The following is a 14,086-nucleotide window of genomic DNA, read 5'->3' as shown; positions in this document are numbered from 1 at the left end:
TTTTTCTCTCTCTAAACCATGACCATGACCTTGGACCTTTTAATGATGTGTGATAAAAAAGAATTCCCAGGGGCAATTTGGAAGAAGTTCATGGAAGAATACTCTCCAATGCCAATCATATTTGAGAAGAAGATATTTGAAACATCACTGGCAGCGGTCAAATTCCGTCAAAACTGTCAAGCAGTCCAATTTCACAAGGCTGCCAATCAGTCACAACAATGGCACATCTAACAACAACTCTCTCACACTAACTTCAACAACATGGAAACACTGTCAGCGAACTGCTTCTCGTCATTAATCTTCTCTACACATCCAGGCTGTGTTTCCACCTCCGGGGGGGGGGGGGGGAAATACCTGTGGGTCCCTTTACCTTTACCCAGCACATTTTTCAGTTGTATGCAGGCTCAGGCTCTGAGTATCACTATCACATGAACAAAAAGTCAGGTAGAGTATGTACATAATGTCATGACTTCTTACATCATCAATTCATGAAACATAATGTTATATTTTCAAACATTCATAAAGTCTTGATGTGATATCTTAAGATCCCATCTAAGTTAATCGATACGGCAATTAATAATCTTATTTGGCATTCAAAGGGCAAGCAAACACTGATAGAGGAATACCAGTATCTTATTTGTTCCTACGGCCTTGTGGACTATAGTCCGTCAACCATCATTGTGGCACCCGGTTTTTAACAAATATTTTCCCTTAAACACAAAATCAAGCGATGAAAGTTGGTTATTGTTGTATAACCTAACTGAAGTACCATGTTCGTAAAAATGTCATGCCCAAATAAAAATATTTTCTCAATTGTTATCTTGTAATTTTGTGGCCGTTGACACGGCCTGGTAGTTTGGGGTTAGAAAAGACAATTTAACGTCTCCCAACAATGACATACTATGTGTCAAACATGCTTGCTGCATGAATATACTTCAACAGACCTTGGAGAGTCAACAGTTGATTGAAATTTTCTTTATCAGAAACATCAAGAAACATATTCCATAGAAAGATAAACCAAGCTGGTGCAAATATTGGATGATTACTTCAATACCTGATGGTGTTAGGATCAATCAAATACACAGGGGGAAATGATGACCAATATAATACTGAACCAGGAACTTAAAGATTCCTTTGTGATACTGAAAGATGAAACCAAATCTGGCTTAGGGACTCTAAAATGAGCTCCTCAACAGTCTCCCTGGGATTCATCTAGACCTGCTCAGAGGCTGATATTCCATCCCAAGTACATGTATGCAGCAAAATTCCTTAATTGGAATAACACAAATTCCAATTCATGTCATAGTATATGTTAGTATAATAATGATATAGCTTTGTATACAACAGAAATATATATACAACCTGGTGCAAATCTTGCATGTGTACTTAAATATCTACAGGTGCTAGGATCAATGAGAGAGAGAGCTCGATAACATGACCAATATGCTATTTGAAAGCGCCAGGAAATACAATACTTCATTGCCAAGTTGAAATGTACATGTGGAACATGGGGCTGCGGGAGTCTAAACAGGAGCTTCCCAAGTTGCACCATCCTAACAGTCTCCACAAGTGTCCGGATGCATGAAGGAGGGAAGTGATGAGTCAAGGAGTTTTATTGCATCAGTGACGAGGCTCGTGCATCCGATCTGCCAAACCGACCAGGTAGCCCTTGACTTCGGACTCGTAGTCGGAGCTCTGGGGCTTCTCGGCCAGGACCCAGGTGTCGTCTGTACTCTCCACTTTACTCCGACATAGTGGACAGGTGTTATGAGCCACGTTCCTGTTGAACAGAAAACATAGGATGTTACGATTCTATGTGAGGAAGGTGTCGGACATGGCCTTTACTCAACCAATGGAGAGTGTTAGTGTTAGTGTTAGTGTTAGTGTTAGTGTGTGTGTGTGTTAGTGTTTGTGTTTGTGTTTTTGTGTTTTTGTGTGTGTGTGTGTGTCCTTGTGTGTCTGGCTGTGTGTATGTGTGTCTGTCTCTCAGTCTGTTTGTGTCAGTGTCTGTGTATGTGTGTGTGTGTGTGTTCGTGTTTGTGTGTCTATGTCTGTATGTGTGTCTCTGTGTGTGTTTGTGTGTCTGGAAGATATATCTGTCGTGCATAGTACGCACAGACTTTTCTTTTGTATCATTTCAGGCTGTCAGCATAAACCACAAAAATTTACGATCTTCCACCTGTTTTTTTTCTCACCAAAATTATATTCTCATAAGAGACCCCTATTTCTAATTTTGAGAGGGCCCTGGGCGCTTATTATGTTAAATACGGTAAATGAATTTACACTCATGTTCATGCTCACGTCTAAAGTGATAAACAGCAAGGAATGATACATGCCAAATGGAGGCTCATTGGCAAAACTGTACCCAGTCAAAAAAGTTTTTTATTTCCCGGTGAGTTAATGATGTGTAAACTTCCAGTATTTCATTTCAGTGTGATTGCATCGGTAAGTCCAAAACAAGACTTTCTGTAACAACAGTGAATGAAACAGGCTGGACCATCAGACTTTTTTATTAATAAATTTCTTGGTCCCATTAATACATGCACTGATCAAGGACCTCAGATCTGTGGACTTTTCAGCCCCTGCACATAAAACATAAACATTTCAGTATTGCTGAGTAGCAGCAGAAGATCCGGGGTAGAACAGGTCTTCAGCAACCCATGCTTGCCGTAAAAGGCGACTATGCTTGTCGTAAAAGGCGACTAACGGGATCAGGCGGTCAGGCTCGCTGACTTGGTTGATGCACGTCATCATATCCCAATTGTGTAGATCAGTGCTCATGATATCAATCATCGGACTGTCTGGTCCAGACTCGATTATTTACAGACCGCCATCATCTAGCTGGAATATTGTTGAATGCGGCAATAAACAACAAACAAACAAACAAAAGCAGCAGAACTGACCAGGAGTCGATGCAGGTCTCACAGAACTCGTGGTTGCAGGAGAGGATGATCTCGGACTTCCGATCCATACAAATACAACACTCGTTCTCATCTGCCACGCCCAGGTGAGACGCCGCCACCCTGAAATTAACATGCTTGTCAGTAGCCAGCACAGCAGGATCCAGGCTTCCAATGTCAGGTGTTTAGGTTAGCTGTGCTTACCACAGCGCTAGCTGTTCTCTAGGTCACTACTTGATATAGACTTACACTTGAAATACACTTCTCTGAAAATATACTAAACCAAAAAAGTTAGGGATCAAGAATATTTGTATATGTTCCCATAAAATATTCATGATTCCTAATTTTTTTGTTTAGTATTTACAATTTTGATAGAAACATGCAACTACATTTAATATTGAAAAGGAGCTCCAGTCAGATCGGAGATTTTTTAACTTGTTGAAAATCTAGACTTGCTTCACTTAGGGCCAAAGCATTACAGTAAGGGCTGAACGGAAGGGAAACTAGTGCTCTATTTTTAATCGACTTGACTAATAAAAAGATTTAACTACAAAAACAGGAAGTAACTGTTCACTTTCTAAAAAGAATTCAATTGTATAGATACTCTCTGGCCACATTAAACACCTCAGGTTGAAACTAAAGCATTCTCTTAGAGAAGTAAATACCTAATACTTGTTACCATGGTTACTGTAAAACATAAAACATCCTTACTTTAAATAGAATTAGCACTTATTTATTCCCACTAAGCAGAATAAAAAAAAGATAAATCCTTAGCTGAAAACCTGTATTTTTATTTTCAATAAGATCAACCTAAATTAAAAATATGGCCCACAATGTTCTTCACACCTTTGACTTCACACATTGTAAGTACTTCATGGGTTTGTGAATATATAAAGCAACTAGGTGGTGTATTTTTTTATTGTTTTTAAAAAGAAGTACCTGTTACATAAAATGGGCTTCCGCCCAGGGTAGCAGAAAGCCCATGACATACAGCACAACTTCTCAGTACATCTTAGGTTTTTTTTACAGAATATAACATACTTCTCACTCACACATTCACTCTAGTAATACAAACATACTGCATATATCAAGTATGCATACACTATTAAAGTTTATACATCATGTTGCACTGTAGGAAAGTACATGGTCTCAGACATTACAGTCTTAAGTATAAAACTAAAATTAAATTGAAAGATGCTCCTCATTTTCGAAAAGTTGATGATACAGCATCCAAGCTCCATAGAATTTCTGCTGAGTACCTGTCTTGAAAGCAATATCCTTTCCAATTTTGTATAGTGAAAAAGCTTCCTTTTTATAAACATGAAAATAAGGTTTTGTATTTTGGAATTTGCATCTATAAACATAGAATTTTGCAATTAGTAAAAGTAAATCAAACACTTATCTGTTTTTATGTTCTCTTAAACTCCAAAAAGTATCAATTCTGCACAAAATGTCATATTATCAACATGAAAGCACTGGTCTATCCACACTGACACTTCATCCCAAAATAGGTGTGACTATATTTAGTCACCAATGAATTGAGGTGGTGCATTCTGGGACATGTCCAATGAACTGTACTTTGTGCATGAAGGTTGTGCAAACCCTACCACAGCCCAATATCAAAGTAATGTGTAGTGTTAGTCAAATCTAAATATTTTTTACATGTGTATACTTATCCGGCATTACTCCTTAATGCATCTACTGCTTACCTTACCAAAGCATGACAACACTTCACGATGGTCCTGGGTGAAAGATTTGGTTTGGTTTGTTGTTTTATGCCGCACTCAGCAATATTGCAGCTATATGACAGCGGTCTGTAAATAATCGAGTCTGGAACAGACAATCCAGTGATTTACATCATGAACATCGATCCACGCAATTGGAATCGATGACATGCATCAACCAAGTCAGAGAGCCTGATTACCCGATCCCGTTAGTCGCCTTTAACGACAAGCATAGTCGCCTTTTACGGCAAGCATGGGTTGCTGAAGACCTATTCCACCCCGGAATCTTCACGGGTCCCTGGATGAAGGAGAATGTTTCCATCTTCAGGATACTTTTTGCAGGACCAATCACTGCTGTCATGTGACCGATTGTGGCGTCACAACCAATTCACATGCCTGCCTGTCGTTCAATTGGGAAATTGTACTTCGTTTTGCTCCTCAAACTTTGGCTTATTTATGTGGTAAGCGTTGTGCTACCACGTAACATTTCGTCTGCGACGGATGATGTATTCCTTTTCATATTATGGTAAGGAATAATGCAGGAATATAACAGTACACACTACCTGTTACATGGGAAATATTACCGATGTAATCGCAGCACTGACTGAGCTGAGCTCTCATTGGCCTCCCTCTCACTGCAATCACACCATTGCTTCAATCGCTCATCCATGTGTGATAGAGAAATGTTGTGAACACAAACTCGTGAAGTATTGAGAACGCAATGCGGGAATCAAACACAGATGTTGTGCTTGACAAGTGGACACATCAGCCAAAGGACTACATTGTGTCAAGTCACACTTTACGTAAACAGGACTGCTAAACAAACATCTCACAACTTACTCATCGAATATCTTTGAAGCTGTGAGGTCGAGAGGGGTCGAGCCAAGGGGTGGCTTGATGGCCGACAGGTTGTCCACTTGCTCCGCGATCTCACGATACATGACGATAAACTGACGTAATGACAACAGCCGCGAGGACTCAAACTTGTTGGTGTGTGTGTTTACCTGAAAATAAATGTGACACTTTGAAGGCCAATATGTGTTCAAAAGATCACAAATCGATTGATACGGGGGCTGGTCAAAAAGCTCTAACAAACAAGACCAAATATTGTGAAAGTGTTCTTAATTCTATTTTTCAACATAATCTCCCTGCTTTCCAATACACTTCTCATATCGGTCGTGAAGCTTTTCAATTCCAATCAGGAAGATGTTTTCTGAAGCCACCCTGAAAAACCCATTCACGGCAGCTATGACGTCATTGTTACCGTCAAAGACCTCCATTGTCGCACAGCAGCCTTTGCAAGTCGAGAGGTGTTCAAAGAGGTATTGTCATGATGCAGTAGACCTCCTGCAGTTAGCATTCCTCAATGTTTTTCTTTGAAAGAATCCCTCAGGTGATGAAGCAAATCAGCAAAGCAGGCACCGGTAATCGTCTTTTGACTTTCTAAGTAATAAACAAGGATCACACCCTTTGCATCCCAGAATACCATGGCCATAACTTTCTTCACTGATACTTGACTTGATATCTTTGGTGACGTTTTGATTAGGAATCATAGTGGTAGACCAATGTTTCATTACCCGTTACTAATCTCTTTAATTTCAATAAACTCTAAATTTTCTCTTGCCGTGTCAGTTCTTTTTCCCTTGAGATCAGAATTTGGAAACTAAAGCACCCAACAAGCTGATATCTTATTCATCTATGAATGTTCATGAATATTAGTTTCAATGGATCCATGGCTTAGACCTGTGTCTTCCTCAAGTTCTGCAATGGCAAATGCATCTATCTGACAGTATGAGTTTTTCTATCTCTTTGATTGAATCTTCATTGATGGAAGTTGAGGGACATCCAGACCTACGGTCATCATCAAGGCTTGTTCTCCCAGCCTTAAACATAGCTGCCGAACGTTTAACAGTGGAATAGCTAGGGCACTTATCCCCATTCACTCCTGACAAGCGGTCATGAATTTCTTTGGGAGTACTTTTCTCTAAAGTCAAAAGCTTACTGACTGCTCGGTACTTGTTCTTTTCTATTTCTGTGTCCATTTGGACCTCTATTAGGTTCAACTGGCTGTCACTTATATACAAATGACCTCAACAGACCAACTACACATGCAATAAACTACTCAAACATATAAACTACCCCTCGTATAAAAGAACCCCAATTAATTTTCAGAATAGGTCCCCAGTACCCAATGCTTATCTCTCCATGGCAATTTCAGGCCTAAGTCCCCAGTTTCAAGGATGAATTGGCATCAATGATCGAAGATCTTAAATTCAAACTTGTTTCAGGATTTGTTTAGTCACTGTGATTTGACATTAGACATCCATAAATAACCTTCTTCTATGTACCAGTGAAAAAAATCAGTATCTCTATGAATATATAACCAAGTAGCACGATGTCCACGACTTGTCCTTGAAATCTTTCACACAGTTATCACACACTGCAGTCTGAAATAATATCACATTTGTGTGTTGTTGTTTAATGCCACTCTCAGCAATATTCCAGCTATATGACAGTGGTTTGTATATAATCAAGTCTGGACCAAGCAATTAAGTGATTGACATCATGAGCACGGAACTATGAAATTTTTCTAAGACTTTGATTTATATAGCAGAAATTTGTACAGGAGGGCAAATGGCAGATCAGAAAACAGGATTCTTTAACAAGTAATGGCAAATATTTGTATCAGTTATTTTATATGACCTTCAGGCTTTAACTGACCTTCATGCACCTGACCCTGACCGTGGCCTTCCACAGGACAGTCGTGTCCGAGCCCTTCTTCACATGGAACTGTAGCTGTTTCCCGCGGTGGTCAGTGAATGTCTTGGTGCTGTTGATAACAAAGGCTGTTACAGAACAACTTGTATATACAGACTTAAGACTCTTAGCAGCCCCTGTTTTCAAAACAAATTTCTTAAATCTAAACAATTTGAGATTTCCTTTTTTCCCCTATCGCAGATTCTGAATGCATAAAAGACTTGGAAACAGAATCTCTATTATATAACTTTGACAGTCTCAATGACAGGATCTAGCCTCTTAGCTACGACCTTATGTTTCTTGTAAGACAGTTAAAAACACCTATTCATAGGTTGAAACTTTAGATGCAAAAATACAGTACATGGTAATCCCTGAAATATTTAAGGCCTTACATGTTTTTGGTTTGTTTTAGGAGACAGACCGACTAAAAAAACTTACTTAAGAAAAAGGACAAAAAATTCACAAAAACAATTTGGCCTGTCTTTGTTTTAGAATTAGGTGAAATTAAAAAACACAAGGTTTTATCACTGCCGTTTGTAAGAAATGGGGAATAATATGTATAAAAATCTTTATTCTTACAAAAAATACAAAATAATTATCTTTCAGTATCGTTTTGCATTTGTACTTCCATGATGGTGTGACCTACAAGTTTGCTTTTCATTCGTTAGTAGCTGTACTAATGTGGAAGTTGAAATTAATTTTGTTCAAAATAAACATTTGACCACCTACATTGAATTTCAGGCCAACGTTTTGTAAACCAAGTCATCAAAACATAACACCTAACTATCCCCGATCACTTTCTAAACAAGAATTATGCACCAGTCACTTCTTGATGGCCATATTTAATGCCATGTTAAAAGACATGTAGTGCACTTACATCATTTATTCAAACAAGTATCTGTCTCTTAAATGATGGTTTTACATCAAATCAAATCATATACTGTATACTGTAAAACAAGATCATGTTTCTCCAAAATATTTATTTTCTATCTATTTATTGAAATTGTTCATTAGTCCTTGATTTTGTTTGGAGTGCAATGTTGATGGGAAGTCAGAGACTACCATCTTCCTGAGGCAGGAGAGTTAACTGACTTTAAAGGTCCAGTTTCCACCCTTGCTGAACTAGGTTGGAATTCCTGGGTTCGATTGTAGCGCCACCAGTGGCTTTTACGAGTTATGTCCTTTCTATGCCTCTCCTATTGACCAATCAGATTCAACCTCTCGTATCACTTGCATTTGCTTCAAACAAAACGGTGGCGCGCAGTCAAGATGATCTGATCGATAATCAAGATCTATATTGTGATAAAACGAGTCTTACATCGCGAAGTGCATCAAATCATGTTAGCACCTTGATTAAAAACATGAAAAGATTTAGAAAATATCTGTTGACAACGAGTTAGCGGTGCACATGCTTTGCAAATCCTGCGGTCGACCGAAAACTGCATGACACTTTACGAACCGGATTTCGATTTCGGTGCGCGATTTTGATTGGCCTATGCATAGACTCGTTAGTCCAGCCAAAATGTAACTCCATAATACCAGCCTAGTTCGGCAAGGGTGGAAACTGGACTTTTATAGTCAGTTAACTCACTTGCCTCGGGAAGATGGAGACTACCGGTATATAAACTGTCTGTGATTCACATGACCAAACAGTTCTAAGGTTTGTTTCTTCTAATTCTGTTGATATAAATTTGCATTGAATTTCATAGAATAGGGAAAGAAATCTGTGTACAAAGGAAAGAATAAACATTTATCCACCTGCATGATTTTTTTGTGTGCACACAAACTGGATCGTCTTCTTATGATCCTCAGGTGACACTCTTTATATCTTACAGCTACAACAAGTTTTACTGGGATGAGTTTTGTTTGTTTGTTGTTTAACACCGCACTCAACTATATCCTAGCTATTTGATGGCTGTTTGTACATAATCCAGTCTGGACCTGACAATCCAGTGATTGACATCATGAGCATTGATCTACACAATGGGGATACAATGACATGCATCAACCAAATCAGTGAAGCTGTTGGCTGCCTCTTACGACAAGCATGGTTGCTGATGGCTAATTTAACCCAAATCTTCACAGGTTGACGATCTTAAACAAATTTGATAAACAAAATTAAGAAGCTTAACTCTTTATTTATATTGACCTACCAGTACTCATATTATGAGAGGGTAAAAATAAATAAAAATTCATTCATTTTATGAGTAGGTCAAAATAAATAAAAATTCAAGTTGCTCAATATTTTCTATTTTGTTAACCATTGAGATTTTTGGGTTGATCAGTTAAGTGGGATTACATCCTTCTCCACTTTTCAGAGGAATATTTTTCTATCTTTCCTTGATACAAAACAGTTAGTCTCATAATGTCAGGTGAATATTTAAATAGAATGAAATATCTGATTCTCCCTGTCAAAAGTCTAGTAGTGTGTATATAAATGATAATCATATTCTACTACTTGTATAGTAACATGAACCTGTATTTGCTTCTATCATAGAAAGTTTACTTCTCTTGGTTAGGTGTTGCAGAGACCAGTGTCTAGAATCATTATATATATATATATACTACTCAAAATAAGATAAAGACCACTTTCTTTCAGATTACTTAGGTAATCTGTCCCACCAGGTGTTATTTAACGTCTTTTCAGTAGTACATATAAATGGATCTCATTAATTATCCTGAAGAATTAATTACACTTTTATAACCAGTCAGCGAAATAACAGGACTAACTGGGGTATTCGGTACGGATTTGCTGACACACTGTTTCTGCTTTCTTTAATGTTTTTCTTTGGATAAAAAGAGCAAAACTCATTGTCTGCATGTATAATATGCATTCCCTTCAACACAGTTGTATTTTCAAGCGAAAGAGTGCTTTATACATAAGATATTCTGGTATTATTGAACAAATTACTTCTTTTTTTTAATTGAATTTATTCATGTTACAATCATTGAATGTGCTAAAAATTGAACAGACCTCAAACCTTGTATTTCAAGTAACTATCTGATTTAAGTTGAATTCAGAATTTGAAAGCAGAAATTACAAAGGTGTTGCCTTACATTTGATTAAGCTCCATCACGGACTGACAGAACTCCTCATAGGTCAGGTGAGCCACTCGCTTCAACACGTCCAGGTGAGCCTGCAGTGCCCCCACAGGCACCACGGGGGAGTCGGCTTGACTTGAGCTTTGACCCATCACATGGCCCAGCTACTGAAATACACCAGGAGGCACAGCTACTGTATACATGCAAGTGTAACCCATCTAGAATCATTCAAACTTTTTTGCATTTTGCAGGAACAAGCAAAGAAATTTAATTGTACTATGCACTTTTATTAACAAATGCAGACCTCGATCAGTACAGTATCACTTATCCAGCGTACTAAAATGAAAACCTTACTTAAAAGTTCATTTCTGCGATCTACAGCTCACACTGTTATCTCACAACACGCTTGTTGCATTGTCGATGTAATGTCATCCCTATTGGGGAGGTTTTATTTAGTTTAATACCATAACTCTTTTGTTAAGAATATAACATCGGAATGGCAATGACCTTATGAACATGTGTGTGGTTCCAGACTCCTTTCATGAACCGTGTACTGCCATATAAGTTTTCATCAATGTCTTACGTGGAAAACATCTAGACAAGAAAGCAAATTAACATGCTATTGTCTGTTTTCACATTTTCTGTTGCCTGGAATGCATTACTCGTTGAAACGTACTTTCACACATTTGCAGAAAACAGAATCAGAGAGTTTCTGATAAGAAACAAAAATCATGTCCATATTTGTATAAAAAAACATTCATCTGGCTACGAGCTACCTGAGTCAGAATCCGTCACTTTCTTTAGCGATGACTCCGTGAGATATGAACATGTGATTTATCAGTTGTTTATAATTATTTACGTCGATCGAATTACTCAATGAATATATGTAACCGTGTGGTTGATTTTAATCACAAACTACCTACCTTCTGAATATCACCAAAATCCTTTTCGATATTAAAATATCTTCAATTGAATCGTATGATGGAATCTACCATCACAAAAACATTTCCTGAAAAACAACAACAAACATTGGGAGTTATCTTCCCTTGAAATAATATTTTCCTACTGACTAACTTTGTCCCAAAGACAACAGTCTGGCGCCCCTAACGAAAGGCGTTTGTCAATTTCTGTAATGTAATGCTGGCCACAGAAAAACCGAGTGCTGAGTTTCAAAAGGCGCTTTTTTTTTAAATATCGCACCAGGTCCATTAATAATAAATATCAGCCCCGTTACATAATCCTTCTCTGATAACCCGACATCATCCGGCGTGTAAACTATTAATTTATGCGAAATAAACATTTACAATACGAACTCCGTTACATAATCCATGTCTGATAGGAAGATATATCAATTAACATCGCATGAATAAGCAAACTACAGTGGTATGTCATGTGTTGTAATAAAATCCCAATAAACAATCAACAACAATCAGCAGTGTTATCAGTAATCACCACGTAAAGGTTTCACGCCAACTAGCATCAATCTACATCACTATCGCCAACAGCACCGAGGCAGACAGACAGATTGTTTAGTATAGTCTCACCTCAATAAAATACATTGTGTTTACAGTAAAAAAGCCAATCAAATTTGAGCCACTCCTATATGAAGTTATGAGAGACTATTATATAAATGTATAATAAACTTAGATATTCGTGATATATACATTTAGTTTAATATAAATGTAGAGGAAGGCATGTTTAAAGTGATAATAGTTATATAAATACGATTTTATATTAAAAAAAATTATAAATACCAAACAAAACATTATTATTAAACATATAAAAGGACGAAATATGTACAATTTTAATATTCAGGTTGTTGTAGACTTATCCTGTTATTATGATGTACAACATTTAAGAGTGTAGAAAATACATATTTGATATGTATTAAGTGACGAAACAATACATTTACTAACAAAATAAAATATATATTTATTTGTATTCACATACTCTGCTTCGTACATACATTTCGAACAAAAAATACATTAGAGTAAAAAAATTCTAAAATAAAAGTTGAGTTCGTTGTTATTAGATATCACTTATCAGCTGTTTGAACTTTTCGGATGTCAAATAATTACCCAGAGGATATTATCATAAACGTTATTTTTAAGAGTATGGTAATTATATAATCAGGGTGATTGTATATTCATCTATGATGTAGCAAATAAGTTATCAACAATTTTGTCTTGTTATTTTTTTCGTGAAAAAAGAGAGTTAAAAAATGCTTGTAAAAACTTTTGTACAGGCCAACACCCCTAGCTGGTGGAGGTCGGCCATCTTGTCAGAGCCCGCGGATAAACAGTGACGTCATTGCAAAATCGTGAAGGAAACTATATTATGGTTTTATGGACGTTCAAAGGCTTTAGAAGACAATGCGTCTCTTGACGCAGAAATGTAACCAAATATCATTACAGGGAAAGTACTTTTTGAAAGATGACATACCAACCAAAGGATATCCTGACTACCCGAACCCGTCAGTCGCCTCTTACAAGTATTAGACTAACGCTTAGTCTCTGGAAATAAATAAATTTGATAGAAACAAATAACTCCCCTTCAATTGAAAAGGAGCCCCAGCGAAATAGGGGATTCAGAGCTTGAACCTGAGGAAATTCTATAATTCTTTTTGCATTACAGGAAGGAAAATAATAAGGTTCAGGGACTGTAAAACAGACTAGACTAACATGGGTTTCTGAAGACCAATAATTGTTTCGATAATTGTTTGTTTGTTAGTTTGTTTGCCGCACTCAGCAATATTCCCACTATATGACGGCGGTCTATAAATAATCGAGTCTGGAACAGACATCCAGGAATTGACATCATGAGCATCGATCTATTCCAATGGGATACGATGACATGCATCAACCAAGTCAGCGAGCATTGACCACCCGATGCAGTTAGTCCCTCCTTACGGCAAGGACCCCCTCCGGTGCATGGTCTAGTGGTGGAGCGTCCGCCCGGAGAGCACCGTGAGGTCCGGGGTTCGATACCCGACCGCGTCATACCTAAAGACGTTAAAAGATTGTACTTGTTGTTACCCTGTCTGGCGCTCGGCATTAAGGGGGTAAAACAAAGACTGGTTGGCTCTGAGGCAGTATACTGTTCCTGAGTGGGGTATTCATGTTAAACTGCGGCATGGTATCTCAGTGAGCTAGCACTATAAATCGGCATCAGTCCGGACTAGTACAAGCACACACACACACACACACACACACACACACACACACACACACACACGTGTGCATGCACGTCGCTACATAAGTGCAATAATCTTGGACCCCATTTCACCTCATCTTACGACAAACACGGGTTGCTGAAGACCAACTGTTTGTCTGCTCGTTGTTTAACGTCGCACTCAGCAATATTCCGGCGGTTTGGTCTGTAAATTATCGAGTTTGGACCAGACAATCCAGTGATTGACAACATGCGCATCGATCCACGCAATTGGGATCGATGACATGCATCAACTAAGTCGGACCACCCGATCCCTTTAGTCGCCTCTTACAAGCACAGTCGCCCTTTACGGAAAGCACGAGTTGCTGAAGACCTACCCCGGATTTACACGGGACCAGTAGTAGTAGTAGTAGTAGTAGTAGTAGTAGTAGTAGTAGTAGTAGTAGTAGTAGTAGTAGTAGTAGTAGTAGTAGTAGTAGTAGAACACAAAAT

The 14,086-nt window shown here is 38.0% G+C and overlaps 1 protein-coding gene across 1 annotated transcript; it reads right to left on the bottom strand.

The window, feature by feature from the left end:
• Positions 1–1,305: 1,305 nt before the first annotated feature.
• On the bottom strand, positions 1,306–11,432 carry LOC139462001 (RING finger protein 141-like). The gene is made up of 6 exons (XM_071243493.1): positions 11,347–11,432; positions 10,439–10,590; positions 7,346–7,454; positions 5,465–5,628; positions 2,904–3,023; positions 1,306–1,780 (listed from the first exon to the last, which is right to left on the bottom strand). The coding sequence occupies exons 2-6, from the start codon at positions 10,573–10,575 to the stop codon at positions 1,621–1,623; spliced, it is 690 nt and encodes a 229-aa protein (XP_071099594.1). The 5' UTR covers positions 10,576–10,590; positions 11,347–11,432; the 3' UTR covers positions 1,306–1,620.
• Between the last annotated feature and the right edge of the window lie 2,654 nt (positions 11,433–14,086).

This window comes from Haliotis cracherodii, unplaced genomic scaffold, assembly GCF_022045235.1.
Source record: "Haliotis cracherodii isolate W230 unplaced genomic scaffold, xgHalCrac1.p SCAF_15, whole genome shotgun sequence".
Lineage (NCBI taxonomy): Eukaryota > Metazoa > Mollusca > Gastropoda > Lepetellida > Haliotidae > Haliotis > Haliotis cracherodii.
This window is presented reverse-complemented; position numbering and strand designations above follow the sequence as displayed.

Coding starts and splice junctions, on each gene's coding strand:
- LOC139462001 (XM_071243493.1), bottom strand. CDS start 10,575: ATGGGTCAAAGCTCAAGTCAAGCCGACTCCCCCGTGGTGCCTGTGGGG. Junction 3,024..5,464: donor GCTTCAAAGATATTCGATGA/GTAAGTTGTGAG, acceptor TGTTAATTTCAG/GGTGGCGGCGTCTCACCTGG. Junction 1,781..2,903: donor GAGACCTGCATCGACTCCTG/GTCAGTTCTGCT, acceptor TCTGTTCAACAG/GAACGTGGCTCATAACACCT.